The following is a 17,908-nucleotide window of genomic DNA, read 5'->3' as shown; positions in this document are numbered from 1 at the left end:
ATGAACTAATTTTAACAATGATTTTCACAGTGGTTATAACAGCTAAGAGCCGTTGTTAGGCACCATGCAAAGCATCCTTAGCTGTTATGAGTTCATATTCATATACGGTTACTCCATATACCTAGTAAGGTTTCACAAAATAAACAGAGAAAAATAGTGTAATTATATTAATAAAAACATTATTCTTTCATCAAACAATGTACAAACCTGATTCTAAAAACACTGTACAAATTGTGAATAAAAACAGAATGCAATGATGTGGAAGTTTCAAATGTCAATATTTTATTCAGAATACAACATAGATGATGTATCCAATGTTTAAACTGAGAAAATGTATAATTTTAAGAGAAAATCAAGTTGATTTTAAATTTTATGGCATCGACACATCTTAAGAAAGTTTGGACAGGGCCATGTTTACCGCTGTGTGGCATCTCCTCTTCTTCTCTTCTTCTTATAACAGTCTGCAAACGTCTGGGGACTGAGGAGACAAGCTGCTCAAGTTTAGGAAGAGGAATGTTGTCCCATTCTTGTCTAATACAGGCTTCTAGTTGCTCAACTGTCTTAGGTCTTCTTTGTCACATCTTCCTCTTTATGATGCACCAAATGTTTTCTCTGGGTGAAAGATCTGGACTGCAGGCTGGTCATTTCAGTACCCGGATCCTTCTTCTACACAGCCATGATGTTGTAATTGATGCAGTATGTGCTCTGGCATTGTCATGATGGAAAATGCAAGGTCTTCCCTGAAAGAGACGACGTCTGGATGGGAGCATATGTTGTTCTAGAACTTGTATATATCTTTCAGCATTGATGGTACCTTTCCAGATGTATAAGCTGCCCATGCCACACACACTCATGCAACACCATACCATCAGAGATGCAGCTTCTGAACTGAGCGCTGATAACAACTTGGGTTGTCCTTGTCCTCTTTAGTCCAGATGACATGGCGTCCCAGTTTTCCAAAAATAACTTCAAATTTTGATTCGTCTGACCACAGAACAGTTTTCCACTTTGCCACAGTCCATTTTAAATGAGCCTTGTCCCAGAGAAAACACCTGCACTTCTGGATCATGTTTAAATACGGCTTATTTCTTGACCTGTAGAGTTTTAGCTGGTAACGGTGAATGGCACGGTGGATTGTGTTCACTGACAGTGTTTTCTGGAAGTATTCCTGAGCCCATGTTGTGATTTCCATTACAGTATCATTCCTGTATGTGATGCAGTGCTGTCTAAGAGCTGAAGATCACGGGCATCCAGTATGGTTTTCCGGCCTTGACCAGAATTGAGATTGTTCCAGATTCTCTGAATCTTTGGATGATATTATGCACTGTAGAAGATGATAACTTCAAATTCTTTGCAATTTTTCCTCTGAGAAACACCTTTCTGATATTGCTCCAGTATTTCTTGCCGCAGCATTGGGGGAATTGGTGATCCTCTGCCCATCTTGACTTCTGATAGACACTGTCACTCTGAGAGGCTCTTTTTAGACCCAATCATGTTCACAATTGACCTAATAAGTAGCAAATTGGTCCTCCAGCTGTTACTTATATGTACATATATCTTTTCCGGCCTCTTATTGCTACCTGTCCCAACTTTTTTGGAATGTGTAGCTCTCATGAAATCCAAAATGAACCAATATTTGGCATGCCATTTAAAAATTTCTCACTTTCAACATTTGATATGTTATCTATATTCTATTGTGAATAAAATATAAGTTTAGGAGATTTGTAAATTATTCCATTCCTGTTTTACTCACAATTTGAAAAGTGTCCAAACTGTTTTGGAATCAGGTTTGTAGTTCCTCAGAATCAGTTGTGGTTCCAACAAAGCGGTTGCCGAGCAACACACAGAAGTAAACAAAGGTGTGTTACTTTGTAATTTACAACAGCTTCAAACGCAACTCAGCCAATCAGAATCAAGGATCTGTTTTTAAATAATTATGTAATAACTGTATTGCTTATCATTAGTTAACATTAATGCATTGATGTTTAAATTACCAAAATATGTGTGACTCATTATAAAAACTTTGGCAGGAGAGATTAGATCAGTATTAACTGGTTACTAGCATGCATATGATTATCAGCAGTTATTAGCAATTATTAATGCCTAATTCTGCATGACCACATTTATTTTTAATCCTAAACCCCATAACTAAACTTAACAACTACCTTACTAACTATGAAGTTTATTTTTTATATGAGTCAGAGTTACTAGTTAGTTAATACTGATAATTGGACCCAAATCGAAAGTGTGACAATAATGAGAAATTCTGCATCATATTAACACAAACATGTTAGGATAACTTAATGCATATGATTATGATATATTGTATGCATCGATATAAATATAAATGCCAGACATAAGCCACTTGTCCGGGACAATCTACAAACACTAAAGTTTACTGCGTGATAATGATTGATACACCTATACACGAAAGACCAATTTCAGACATGAAATACAAATATGTGCTTTCGGTCACAGTTTCTGCGGCGCACACTGTTAGTCTTCAGTGTGTTTGCTGACACGCATGAGTCTAGCTGTGTGTGTGATACGCCTCGCTGACTGTAAGTACAGTTGGAGGATGAACACACACATCCCTGGCGTGCCAGCGTGGAGATGTGAGCTCTTGGTCAATGCTGTTAAAACCTTCACACGCCAAAAATGGCAACACACCAAAGACAACAACGTGGAGATCACCACAGCTGGACGTTTGCTTTCAGATCTAGCATCATTATTATTAGAACTGAAATCGTATAATGTGGTAATAATAATTCCATAGCAATTTACTGTAATGTTGTTAGCAGTAGACATTTCTAATGTAGATGGTGGTTTTGACCTCTGACCTCCAGTTGGAAAGGAATAAAAATGAAACTCGCTTAGAAATATTGATTTAGGTGCAGTCTCTGATTTTGAGGTAAAAGGGGAAATGTTCAGTCGGTGTTGTGGAGCATCACCTGCTGGCTGTCAAACAAAACACACTCCACAGCGCCATTAAACAGGTTTTATTGTAGTTGCACAATTCATTCTCAATACAAGCCTGTGACTGATTCAGATGAGTCCATGAAGATTCATGCTCAAGAGGAGCTCAACAAATAAACACTCCAGCACTTTCAGAAATATCCACACACACACACACACACACACACGACATTATGAACTTTAGTGACTACTTCAGTTTTCATGGAAAGACCTTCAGGACTCATGAAGCGTTCAGAGTGTCACATGACAGATGACAAACTGGAACAAATAAACCATTCACTTAACTTTCATCTCGGTTTGTTTTTTATTTTCAATTTTCATTCATTTAATTAGTCAAACCTAACATCAGTTCAAGGCTAAAGTTTGTTGTAGGACTTTAAACAAACATCAGAACATTTCACATTATGAACAGAAAAGATATTTGTGTTGCAATTAATGCAGTTTCAAAGAAAAAACAACAACAACAACAACAACTCACGTTTAATACTTTACATCAACTTGACATCCACTGGACTTCAGATAATTTTTCATAAATACATTATGCTAAGAACGTAATACCAAAATATTTCATTTGTATTTATTTTTTTATTGCAGATATTTTTAAAAGGGTGAAGAGAGCAATGCATGGCTTGAAACTGAGAATCACACAGGAGTCATAGCAGCAGGCAATGAGGTCGGATCAACCTCGGAGAAGAAGAATTACATACTGTACATGAAATTTTTCATTGCTTACTTCCAATGTGCAAACCCCACAACAGAGCGATGCTTTGTGCTGCTAGGTTCGGTCAGAAGAACTGGTCATGCATGAGACTTAGTGGGATAAATCCACCAGGATATCGACATAGTTGACAGGGAAGAAGCCAGAGTGCCCACTGACCGTTCCTTCATACCAGTTGTCGTCAATCTTGCTCGTTAAGGAGATGACGTCTCCTTCCTTGAAGGCCAGCTCACCCTCGTTTTCAGGGTTGAAATCATACAGCGCCCGACAGCAAGGCTGGTCCATCGGAGCTGAAACAGGACAAAAGAAGAGATGCTCACAGCAGAACAGGAAATGAAATCCTCCTCTGCAAGGATTTAACTCCATCACCGGTCACCTGGAGATCTGGACGGGGCGATGCTGCCGTTGTGATTCTCACTGAAGTCCACCGAGGTGCGAGGTTTGGGGACGTACTCTCTTCTCGGCTTACAAGACGTCTCTCTCATTCTGCAAAGATACATACATACATCATTTAAGATAAGTGAAACAAGGATGTGATAACAACTAATTGGCTGATGAATGTATACTCTAAATGAAAGATGAATTTATTCTCACAGAACACATGTAATAGAAGTCAGGAAATGCCCTTGTTCTGAGGAAGTCTAATGAAAAGCATGCTTTAGCCGAGTATTGTTCTGGTCTTGTCCTGAACTCTTTTAACTTCACACGTCTTAAAAACCTGACATTCTTTAATATGAATCAGCACTCAAGTACAGACATTCTCAGTTTGCATAAGCAGTAACATGATAGTGAAATGCACATAGTACATACTTTTAGCTTTTTAAGAATTGTATGCTTTAGTCAGAAGGGTGATCTGGCACAGACCTGTCCTCTAGTTTGCTGGAGAGCTGCTGGAGGATCTCTGCCGCCTGTCTGTGGTAGTTGACCTGAGCTTGGACCAGAGCTGAAAGCTGACTCACCTGTTCAATCTGCAGAAACACCGCTAGAACATCAACAACTAGCACACATGAACACAAGCTGATCGTAGATGTTCATATTTACAGCTAATGTGTGGAGTGCTGCAGGTTTAATCTGAAGATACTGGTGACAAAGACAGATCAAGTGCAGTGAAACTCTACGGAGGGATGAAATGGATGGAGAACAGCTGAGGGATCTTACATCGCTCTCCAGAAGGTTAAACATGCTCTGTTCGGCGATCTCCTTCGAGTCATCAAACTTCTCCAAGGCCTGCTTGAGCTCATCTTCTGTGACCTTTCCCTGCCTCTTCTTCTTATAGTCAAAGTCCAGCCGTCGTCCCTGCAGCTTCTTCAGGTGATGCTGTCACAACACACAGAACGTTTTTAACAGCCCCTCCGTCATCCAGCACTCAACACACGATCCTGAAACTGAAATGATCAGTGACGCCAACGGCTGCCCTCGAGTGGAAATAACCACAATGAATGCTAAGCCAAGACAGTGATCTCATTTAAACAGCATTCAGTGCCATCTCAGAGCATTTAGTGAAGACGACGGAAAAGGAACAGAACTGAATTTCCTCTAAACAGGTCACAAGAGCATGTTTTAGGAGGACTGGAGGGTAAACACTGTGTCTTGTCAAGTGCACTGGTTTCTGATTTCTTGTTTCTCACCTGGATTTCTTTCAAATCTTTATCATGCAAATTCTGCAGGGGATCGATAAAGTTTTGCTTGACCTCCATGTCCAGAGCATCTTTGACTTCAGCTAGCTCTCGCATGGCTTCTCCAGCATCGATCAGAGCCAGGCCTGCAAAACACAATACATCTCTATAACAGCTCTTTATTTTTAAGGGCAACTCATGTACTGAATGAAGCCACTTTAAGTTTATCCATATACTAATGCAAATCCAACATAAATCAAAAAGATCTGGCGTTACTCAAATTCTGTAGCGACCAGCAATCAGAGCCATTTCCTGCATACTACTTCTTCAAAACACTAAGTGCTGGTCAGTGTCTGAAAACTTCCAGTATGTTAACATCTGAATCCTTCTGCTGATTGGAGCATCATTTGACATTTGCATACGCTGCAACCAGTGTGTCACTTTGCACCAATCAGTGATGACATGATTTGCATATCCTGAAGCTTTGTCTCATGAGTTTATGAGTTCAAAATCCTTTTTTAATTGAATCTGATTACTCAAGCAATTAATGTAATTTAATTGTGTGCAGGCAAGCAACGTGCACAAAAGAATAAACCGCTATCATAAGTGTTTGCAATACAGACAGATGATTTGATTATAATGGGAGAAGGGGAGCATGCATGGGTTCATTTCTCTGTTTAAAGCTGCTCTCTCCGTGCAGGCTATAACTGATGCACTCGCTCTCACATCAGAGACGGCTTCATTTATTAGAAGCAGAAGCATTTAGATATATCATGCTTTGTTGTTCAAGCATCTACATTGTCAAAACAGTCTGGATTGTGGGTCATTGATAACCTTGCAATCATTTCAGCCAGCTGCATTAACCCTTGTGCATTGTTCAACTTCACTACTCTTTCTTTCGTTTCTTTTCTTCTTTCATTATGTTCGGGATGAAAACATCCATTCAATTAAACTGCTGTAAAAATGTTTTTGCATAAATCTATTAAACAACCTCAGTCCTGATCAGAACTACCAAATGTTTTTTAAAAAATCCAAGATTTTAACGCTTCAATTGCCAAGTTCATAAATTATGTCACTGATTTGGGGGAAAAACAATTTTATTTTCAATATAAAAGTAATTGTGGCTGGATTTTTTTTTACTTTTTATCACAGTCTTGGGCATGTCAAAGATTAGTAGCAACATTGGCTTTGATGCATTTTTAGTTTTTGTGCAGTATTAGATTACAATTTTTTCTCCCTCATTTATTGTTGGTGGCTGTTTTTGCCCCATCGACTTCTATTATAACGAGATTTTTTGATTGCACTGTAAACTAAGCAAGCATGAAGTCAAAAGAGCTTGCTGATAAATCGCAGATAAAGCAGATTATTTTGGAATCAGGTATGTTTATAGTGTTTTGTGTTGGAGAACAGCTCCGAGTCTGTGTCTTCGTACCAAAGCTGGACTCCTCGCTGAGTTCCCGGCCGAACTTCTGCATGGACTCGGCCAGGACGGCTTCGGTCTGCGTGTAGCCAGGGCCTTTATCTCCTCCACGGATTTTAGACATGGAGCTCATCATACTCATTTTGGCACGAGTTGCTAATAAACAAACAAATGAATGAGATATACTATTACTATTTTACTTGATTATACTATTAAAAATGTTATCATTCTTCACATTTACCTGGATTGGGCTGCAGGTACTCCGTCGTCTTGGTCATAACGTCCATCACTGCTCTTGTGGTGACGTCAACTTTCTGTGATACAGTAAAGATGGGAAGTGAAGAATAAATGTTAGGAAAGAATTAATCACTGCACATGTTTCCTCACAGACCCCAGTAGCTCCCATTCCTTCTCTCATCCATCCGTCCCACTGTTTTAACTATCGTTATAAATACACACTCAATATATTCTCACTTAATTGGGTGATGCTAAACTAGAATTATATTTCTTCAGATGATCTTTCAAAAGCACAAACTTATAATAAATATCTAATATCTCTCTTGCTGCAGGAAACTTACCTTTTCCATTTCCAAAAAGTCTTCATTTAATTTGGTTCCCTCTGCCCCTCCGACCTTCTCACTAACTTTCTGCAAAATAAGACAAAGCAGTTTTATGGGCTTTTTTTCCCCTTTCAAATTAATTTACTTCCGTCTATAGATTAAAAACTCCTGTTCTGTAAAACCTACACAAACATCCCAACTGGACCACAGATGTAACCCAAACACAGCTTTAACTTGTATACACTGATGCAATATACTGCATTTAATAAATAATCATATTAAGATGGAGCTGAAGTCTGCAGTCTCTCATTCAGGTCACTGTAGATTATTTATTCATAAGAAATCCTTTTTATTATTTGGAGTGTTTCTCAAACCTTCCTCTGGAGTATCCTTACACACATTTGGGATGATTCCCTCACCTGACGCACCCATTTCAGGCTTTAAAGTCTCTGCTAGTGAGCTGATGAGTTGAATTAGGGAGCCATACAAAATGTGTAGATTGTAGGGTTGGGAAACACTGTTCTATCGGTAGGGAAACCTTGGCATGAACACACCTTGGGACACAAATCAACAAGGGGAAAAAGCAGTCATGTTGGTCAGAAGTAGCTCCCTGAATGGGTGAAATGGCCAATACAGTATATGAGCAAAAAGAAAGTTATGTTTTGTAACAAGTCGACCGATATCGGCACCGATATTAAGCTCTTTTATGGTTATTTAGAAGCATTTAAAGAAAGTTTTTGTCAGAGCCCTTGTTATTCATCCTTTATATATATATATTGGTTGATAATATCGGTTATCGGTCTAATCGATCTGTAATAATCAATATCGGCCCTGAAGCCACATATCGGTCGAACCCTAGTAACAGCACTCAGTAGTGAATCAAATACTCATCTGAATTTGAAACTCGAACATTTCAAAAAACATGAGCACAAGTCCAAGTCTGAAATCCTTTCTGGATTTAATAGGACAATTCATTTTATATAAACATACTTTATTATTTTAAGACTTTAATACAATGCATTATTCTTTCTACTGAAAAATTAGTTAGACTCAAATCTCTGTCTCTGCAATAAAATATGATCTTTTAAGGCAGAAAAGAAGAATTCTACTGGCACAATAGACAAGCACTAAGAAGGTTGCACTGCTTCTTGCCATAAATACAGTGCAGAACAAGATCAGGTGTGTAACTAATGTATGAAAAACACACATCTACAGGTGCATCTAAATAAATTAGTGTCGTGGAAAAGGTCTTTATTTCAGTAATTCAACTCAAATTGTCGAACTCATATTAAATAAATTCAATGCACATGGACTGAAGTAGTTTAAGTCTTTGGTTCTTTTAATTGTGATGATTTTGGCTCACATTTAACAAAAACTCTAGTAACACGATACACACGTTTCACAATTTGAGTTGAATTACTGAAATAAATGAACTTTTCCACGATATTCTAATTTATTGAGATGCACCTGTATATCTAACAGTGCTTCAGTCCAGAGCATTACACATCCAGTCATTTTCTTTCTGAAGCCTTGCTCTTCTACAAACACATTAAGTCAAATAAAAGTCTGCCAAAGGCTCATCTGTGCCACAGGCTTTACTCTCGCTCGAGACTGAGCTGTCACCGTGTTAAGAAGATCTGAGGGCAAAGACACTAAAGAGCTCATGGGACAGGAAGAAGATGTCTGCCAAGGAGCAGGGTTAAGAAAAACTCAAAATTTAGTAGAGAGGATCAATGAGGAGTCTCTTCAACCCCAATGAGATACTACACATCTCACTGCAATCTGAACACTTAAGACATAGTACTTCATAGAATCAGGATGTAATGGTAATGAGAAACGCCTGAAGGGTCGGGGAAATCAGAGACTGAGTCAATATGAGCGATGAATGAGAGGAAGTAGTTCCAGAGTCATGTACGAAGGACAAAAGTTAAAGTAGGTGCATTGAGCTGGGTTTTGAAATGCTTTTATTGACTGACGTGTGTAATATAAATGCTCACGATGAATGTGGATATAAAGTAGATTAACAGTTACATGAACCGGTTTACAGTGCACAGCTCGCATTAAAATGACATCAACAACAGCATAACAATATTAATTACACATGAAGTGAATGAAATATTACGCAATTAACGAACAGTTCACTTTAACTACAAACAACTTAAATCAGATTGATTTCGAAACGAACGTCACTCTAATATAAAAGATGATCGTTCATTTGGGTGAACCTGGCGATTAATATCCCGGTGTAGATCTGACAGTTCAATAATGAATGAATGAATTCAATTCAGTGAGGGGTTTAATCTCTGATGATCCGCAGCATTTCATTAAAACGACATGAGCTCAAATCAAGATACAGTTTCATGACAGAACTAAACCAGTCTTGTTTTTAAGATGATTCCTGGCCTACATCTCCCAATTCATCATTAATCTTTGTCTGGGGTTAAAGGAGTGCAAATGAACATTGGTTAAGGAAATAAAATGCAGTCTTTGTTTTAATTCAAAGGTTATTTGATAAAGGTTGATTATCAAGTAGAAATACAGAAATGCTCCTACAGCTGTACGGTACACTACGTCTGAATCAACCTGAACAATCTTATTCCAGAAAGTTCTAATGTGCTGGGAGTTATTAAATAACATATGTTCCAGCATCTATGTTCAATTATTAATAAACTTTATTTAGCAGCTTAAACTTTATGGATGACTTTGCACAGTAAAAAAGGCTCAAGGGAAAGAGCAAAAACGAGCAATAAACCCTGCTTCACAGTATTAAACAGAACAATAGTGTGTCAATAATCCATATTTCCAGCTAATCATCCAGTTCAGCTCTCTTCAACAGTGTCTGTGCAGTCAGTCAAGCGTCTCCAACTAAACAAAGACAAAGGAACCAAAACTCCATCGGTGACAGAAATGGAGAAAAGAAGAGAGATGCACATCTACATATATACATGTATAAGCTCAAAGGGTTAAATCAAGGCTTGCTAAAGGTATCAGATCAACCTTGTTACCTGAAAGGAAGAGTTGTGCTACTGACTAGATGTACATCAGTCACATGAAACCCAATGTGACAGCAGCACACGGAGAAGAGAAGAGAACCCCCCCCCCCCAGGCCTCCTGGATTACAGCCGCCGAAGATTAACCGCTTATAAATAGAAGAGAGAGCTGGACGAATGAAGGAGGTTAGGGGAGGATGTGCTGCCTTGATTTGTGACTGACAGCAGGACAGAGAGGGATGAACATCCCTTGGGCTCCTATCATTGTGTGTGTGTGTGTGTGTGTGTGTGTGATTAAGAGCAGCTGAGAAAGCTCATGCATAAAGATGGCTAGAGGAGACATGTGCCTATCCCTGATCAGACCTGTTTCCTTTGTAAAGTGTGAGGAACAAATATCAAAACATTACATTAATGACTAATGTATTAGTCCATAGGTCTCCATCAAGACAACAGAGAAAGGGGAGCCAGATTTTGTAAAACTGTTCATATTCTAATAATCTGATTCGTTCCCAATGTAAAGCAAAAATCATCTCTCCAATCCATATATTGACAGTAGAGCCTCTTTTCCTTCCAGAACAACCGTATTCACTTCTTAACTGTAATTAAACTGTGTGCAAGCTCCTGATAATGGATGCATTCAGAGACTGGTCTGAGGAGTCTTCAGTAATACTTACACGAACGCTTGAAAGACTCAAGAAAATGACAACTTCTCTTGGCTTTTTTACGAGCTTGCATTTATTCATTTATTCACTTTAGAGTTGTTTTTGCAAAGAGACACAAAGGCGGCTCATAAAAGTCAATTTCAGTCTTTTTTGGTGTTACATTATTTTTGTTGTTGTTGTTGTTAATAAAATCCAATAATGGACCACGACCACAAACAACAAAAACAAGAGGACTGCCACAATAATATTCATATGAATTAAAGCACTTTCAAACTAACAAATGATCAACAACATCCACAAGAGCTTTCCTTCTCTTCCCTTGGACTTTCTGCCAATCTGGAGATCAAGTCCTGAAGTTCAAGTTCAGCTGTTGAACACTAGAAAAACATGCTTTGAGCAGAAACCCCTGCTGCCTTCACATCTGTCCACGCAGGGACGCTCAGAAACACGGCACAGCTCACCTGTTTCATCGTCGTTAGACATCAGGAATACTGATAGAGATATATCAGCAATGATGGTGAACATAATTCTGATGCTGATGCATACAGATGCTGCCAACAGACTAATGCTATACTTCACAGAATTCTACTTTACAGTAGTTTTGAATCCTATAGCATTGTTTAATATTGTTGAATGTCAGGCAGCTTTACAACTCAACTCACAATCTTATATCTGCAGCGGAGGCAGTGGTTTCAACCTTCTTCCTGGATCCTTTAGAGTGTTTTAATGAATCAAACACTTGATTTAGTTCATCATGAACAGGTTTGAGTAGAGGGATGCTGAGCAGTGCTTCCAACAGATGCTACAGCGCTTTTAATTATTTCCTGCGCAAACACTCAGCATTCAGTGTTCATTTCTGTATTAATGCAAAGTGAAGCTTCAGGCGAGGACACTAGATGGACATAACAGAGCTGAGAGCACACTTAACCAGCGATCAAATCTGCTGTTATGCTCTCATAATTGAAAATAAAAAATAATAATAATTACACACATAGGCTATATATATATACATATGAAAATCCTTTATGATGAAGTCTAAACAGGACATTAGGCCCAATATGCAAGGCACTGATTTGATATATTTTAAAGATGTATTGCAATAATTGGAGCATATTTAAATAGAACTATGAAACTAAGTGGCACTGCATCCTAGGACTCTGGAGCCTGAGTGGTGCTGAGAGCATCATGGATCTGAAGTGTCACAGGATCTGCTTTAGAGGACATCCAGGTCAGATTAAGGATACGAGCTATTATTATATAACAACACGAATAAATATTCATGTTCACTCGATTTCATTCCATCGGTGCTAATAAAAAGCTCAATGCATTCACTGTAACCCCGAGAGAGATGTCGTGAGCAGCAGGCTGTGAGCAGAAGAACACGGTGTTCATGCTGAAGATGCGCAGGACTCACTGCAGCAAACCCGTGTGACGCTGTCGCTTCTTACCTGAGTGGCTTTGTGGAACTGCTTCTTCAGTCCCGCGACAGACATGGTTCCGAGCGGACTCTGTCCTAACGCCTGGCCGTGATGGAGGAGCTGGGGACCCGAGCAGAGCAGAGATAAACGCGTGTACGCTGCGGGGAATCACCGCGCGTTTAGGCTGATTACAGCAGATGATGATGACGCGCTGCTGACGTCACGCCCCTCCACAGATTACAGCAGCAAAGCCCCTCCAGACCAGGGTAGAGGAGAATCTCTCTCTCTCTCTCTCTCTCTCTCTCTCTCTCTCTCTCTCTCAGTCAGACGTTAGGGATCAGACTGATATTTAATGTTTTTTTTTTTTACAGGAGTTTCTTCTGCTCACCAAGCCTGCATTTATTTGTTCAGTAATACAGCAAAACAGTAATATTGTGAAAATTTTTACTATTTAAAATAACCGCCTTCAATTTTTGACTTCTCCTTACTTTTATATTCTAGACATCCATCAATTAGTGATGACCCCCCCCCGAAAAAAAACCAAAAAAAAGAACACTGGAGCTGGTGTAAACAACAAGAGCCGGTGGTGCCGTGACTGTGGCTCCTTTGGGCCCCTGGTAATCAGTACTGGTTTTACCCCCAGTCCGACGCCCTGGTCACGAGCCACTGACGGTGTTCAGTAGCAGCAGTGTGGTGTGTGAGGTCAGCAGCTGAACAGTTCTGTGTTCAAACACACGCTATAGGCTTAAGCTTGCCGCAAAGCACCGGCAAAAATAAATACAATAAATATGACAGGGGCAAATAGTAAGGAGATAGCTTATTAATGAGTCTGTGCATCAAGCATGAAGTTGTCGATCCTGACTCATCATCTCCTCATTAGACGCAGTTACGAATGATTACTCTTATCTTTATGAGCAAAAATGACTGCGTTTCCACTAAAAAAAAAAAAAAAAAAAAACTTTTGTACAACGGCGTTATAGTGCCACAATGAAAGAAAATCTAAGATTAAGAGATTAAAGTATTTTGACTTTATTCTCGCAATATTTCGACTTTATAAAGAGAATAAAGAATAAGTCGAAATATTACAAGAATAAAGTCGAAATACTTTGAGAATAAAGTCCACATATTTTGAGAATAAAGTCGTAAAACTATGAGAATAAAATTGAAATAATACAAGAATAAAGTCGTAAAATTACCAGAATAAAATCGAAATAATACAAGAATAAAAACTTAGAACTACGAGAATAAATTCAAAATATTACAAGAATAAAGTCTTAAAATGACAAGAATAAAGTCGAAATATTACAAGAATAAAGTCGTAAGACTACGAGAACAGTCAAAATATTACAAGAGAATAAAGACATAAAACAAGAATAAAGTCGAAATATTACAAGAATAAAGTCGTAAAACTACAAGAACAAAGTCAAAATATTACAAGAATAAAGTTAAAATACTTCGAGAATAAAGTAAAAATACTACGAGAATAAAGTTGAAATATTACAAGAATAAAGTCAAAATATTACAAGAATAAAGTCAAAATACTTCGAGAATAAAGTAAAAAAACTACGAGCACAAAGTCGAAATATTACAAGAATAAAGTCAAAATACTTCGAGAATAAAGTAAAAATGCTTCGAGAATAAAGTCAAAATACTTCGAGAATAAAGTCAAAATACTTCAAGAATAAAGTCAAAATACTTCGAGAATAAAGTCAAAATACTTCAAGAATAAAGTCCACATATTTCGAGAATAAAGTCATAAAACTACGAGAATAAAGTCGAAATATTATGTTCAAGATCAGTTTTATAGTGAAACACAAATTATGTGTCTTATAACAATGTTTTTTCAAACTCTTTAATGATCAGATCGCTGTATTTATGAGAAACAATTCATGAAATTAAACTGTTTTCTTTGTGAAAATTGCATAGACTTTGTGAAATTTATTCTTGTAATATTTCGACTGTATTTTCGTAATATTTCGACTTTATTCTAGAAACATATTGACTTTAATCTTGTATTTTGAAATTTTTCCGTTTTTTTTTTTTTGTGAGGATCAGTTATAATTATTTTTCTTCTGGTCTGTTTGTCTCAATACTTTTCAAACACATGTCTTCACTGCCACCAAGTCTCTCTCAGTGTCTATATTAGTGTAAAGGTTTTCTATATCCTCCCTATCTTTTACCGTCTGTACAAAGTGATGCGTGTCTTTTAAACAGCATGCTTTATAGAAGGCAGATTCAAACAAATGTCAATCCTCTTAGCTAATCTGAGAAAGGCCATCATGCCTGATCTTTAAGTAGCCTACAAACCCGATTCCAAAAAAGTTGGGACGCTGTAAAAATTTCTGAATAAAAACAGAATGCAATGATGTGGAAGTTTCAATACTTTATTCAGAATACAACATAGATGACATATCAAATGTTTAAACTGCGAAAATGTATAATTTTAAGAGAAAATCAAGTTGATTTTAAATTTTATGGCATCGACACATCTTAAGAAAGTTTGGACAGGGCCATGTTTACCGCTGTGTGGCATCTCCTCTTCTTCTCTTTTTCTAACAGTCTGCAAACGTCTGGGGACTGAGGAGACAAGCTGCTCAAGTTTAGGAATAGGAATGTTGTCCCATTCTTGTCTAATACAGGCTTCTAGTTGCTCAACTGTCTTAGGTCTTCTTTGTCACATCTTCCTCTTTAAGATGCACCAAATGTTTTCTCTGGGTGAAAGATCTGGACTGCAGGCTGGTCATTTCAGTACCCGGATCCTTCTTCTACACAGCCATGATGTTGTAATTGATGCAGTATGTGCTCTGGCATTGTCATGATGGAAAATACAAGGTCTTCCCTGAAAGAGACGACGTCTGGATGAGAGCATATGTTGTTCTAGAACTTGGATATATCTTTCAGCATTGATGGAGCTCATCTTTCCAGATGTGTGAGCTGCCCATGCCACACACACTCATGCAACACCATACCATCAGAGATACAGGCTTCTGAACTGAGCGCTGATAACAACTTGGGTTGTCCTTGTCCTCTTTAGTCCAGATGACACGACGTCCCAGTTTTCCAAAAAGAACTTCAAATTTTGATTCGTCTGAACACAGAACAGTTTTCCACTTTGCCACAGTCCATTTTAAATGAGTCTTGTCCCAGAGAAAACACCTGCACTTCTGGATCATGTTTAAATACGGCTTATTTTTTGACCTGTAGAGTTTTAGCTGGTAACGGTGAATGGCACGGTGGATTGTGTTCACTGACAGTGTTTTCTGGAAGTATTCCTGAGCCCATGTTGTGATTTCCATTACAGTATCATTCCTGTATGTGATGCAGTGCTGTCTAAGAGCTGAAGATCACGGGCATCCAGTGTGGTTTTCCGGCCTTGACCAGAATTGAGATTGTTCCAGATTCTCTGAATCTTTGGATGATATTATGCACTGTAGAAGATGATAACTTCAAATTCTTTGCAATTTTTCTCTGAGAAACACCTTTCTGATTTTGCTCCACTATTTATCGCTGCAGCATTGGGGGAATTGGTGATCCTCTGCCCATCTTGACTTCTGATAGACACTGTCACTCTGAGAGGCTCTTTTTAGACCCAATCATGTTCACAATTGACCTAATAAGTAAGAAATTGTTCCTTCAGCTGTTCCTTATATGTAAATTTAACTTTTCCGGCCTCTTATTGCTACCTGTCCCAACTTTTTTGGAATGTGTAGCTCTCATGAAATCCAAAATGAACCAATATTTGTCATGGCATTTAAAAATTTCTCACTTTCAACATTTGATATGTTATCTATATTCTATTGTGAATAAAATATAAGTTTCGGAGATTTGTAAATTATTCCATTCCTGTTTTACTCACAATTTGTACAGTATCTCAACTGTTTTGGAATCAAATAATAATAATAATGATGTGCAGATTGTCCTGTTTTAGGCTTTCTGTGTCTGAGTGAGAACATAATTAATATAATTTGAAAGATAATGTTGCTGAATGCAATTTGTACCAAAGCAATGCTAAACAATCCACAGTTTATCCACAGAGCCTGCAACATACATTTATCATTCAGCTTTGTGCTTTTCAATATATGACATATTATAACTGAGTTTTATAATATATATATATATATATACACACACACACACGGATGTATTATATAATACACATGTACATTACACAGAAGTATCAGACCTCAAACTTTCTGAGTGAGTCTGGTGTGTTTTATGTCTCACAGGATGTTGAGATCAGAGAAAGCTCAGCTGATCCAAGCTTTGACTACAGCTCCATCTGGTGAGAAAATACTGTCAGTGCATTTCCAGAACAACATCACAACGAAGAACAGATGAGATCCGAGATACATAAACACACAGAAATGGTATGTACAGGTGTGCTACAGATGCAATAGAATAAGATGTAGAGATGGAATGAGATGGGTGATATCAAATCAATATTGCACATACTTTAATTGCACAATGGGGAGAGCATGTTCAGCTCCAGGCTGTTAAGAAGAGTGTTTTTTTCTTAACATTATTCTTTATTGATAGACCTTAGATAAAATAGATGGCATATTTAATTTTGCATGAAAATGTAAAGTGATTAAGTGACATATAATCTGCTCAGACTTTTGTTCACCTTGGTACTGACTGATCAGCAAAAGAAACAATACAAATATATTTTCTAAAAAGAAAATTGTATACATAAAATGTACATATGTGATACTAATTCAGCTGTACATTAAATAACAAAATAAGTTGAAATAAAAAAATGAGAAAAAAAACAGAAAATAACTTCTAGTAATCCCTATTGAAAATAAATGTACTGAAATGTATTTGAAATACATTTATTACATGCTAAGTACACTACAAATACATTTACCTATTTATGTATTTTTAGTATACTAAACTGATATACTTAAAGCCTGCTAAATTGGAATAACTAAATATCTTGCACTTAAAGGCCAACATAAAGATCATACGATCCTCATCAATAGTGACATTAAAACACATTTCATGCTTAATATTTAGAAATTTGCATTATGCACAAGCAGTACTCCAAATAAAGTTTAATTATAAGATTTATATCAGTAAGTCTCCAGCGATGCATCAGTAAATATCTTAATAGATGAATATAGGGATATCATTATCATTCGTTCAGTCGAATGCATAATATAAATAGATTATACTGCTTTCCTGTTTGACACCGTGGAGCTGCTTTGACACAATCTGTATTATATAATATATATTATAAAAAGCACTGTAGAAATAAAGCAAGACTGTGTTTTATGTGTCATAACCAGCCTCACGGAGATGAGTGTGTCATGAAATCACTGTAATAACCAGCTCTATAGAGTTAACCGTACGCAGAAAATAAAGAAGACTATTTCAAGCGACTCTCGAGCTGAAAGCTACACTCCTGACTTTACTCTCGAAGCTCAGCGAGGTGTGTTGTCTCACACATTAATTGAGGGAATAGATGTATTCCTGTCACCCAGATGCACTTCAAACGGATGAATGTGAACATGTTTAGCCTCACTTGTCAGATTTGACCTCTCAGTGA

The 17,908-nt window shown here is 37.6% G+C and overlaps 1 protein-coding gene across 1 annotated transcript; it reads right to left on the bottom strand.

Annotated features, from left to right (window-relative positions):
• Positions 1–2,984: 2,984 nt before the first annotated feature.
• On the bottom strand, positions 2,985–12,573 carry LOC127950121 (endophilin-A1). Its single transcript, XM_052547289.1, has 9 exons — positions 12,391–12,573; positions 7,309–7,377; positions 6,972–7,044; positions 6,743–6,886; positions 5,323–5,456; positions 4,853–5,011; positions 4,559–4,662; positions 4,071–4,180; positions 2,985–3,984 (listed from the first exon to the last, which is right to left on the bottom strand). Exons 1-9 carry the CDS (start codon positions 12,433–12,435, stop codon positions 3,788–3,790), a joined length of 1,035 nt encoding a protein of 344 aa, XP_052403249.1. The 5' UTR covers positions 12,436–12,573; the 3' UTR covers positions 2,985–3,787.
• Positions 12,574–17,908: the final 5,335 nt, after the last annotated feature.

The sequence above is a fragment of the Carassius gibelio genome, chromosome A1, assembly GCF_023724105.1.
Source record: "Carassius gibelio isolate Cgi1373 ecotype wild population from Czech Republic chromosome A1, carGib1.2-hapl.c, whole genome shotgun sequence".
NCBI classification, from domain to species: domain Eukaryota; kingdom Metazoa; phylum Chordata; class Actinopteri; order Cypriniformes; family Cyprinidae; genus Carassius; species Carassius gibelio.
Note: the sequence above shows the minus strand (reverse complement) of the source record. Positions and strands in the feature narration are given on the sequence as shown.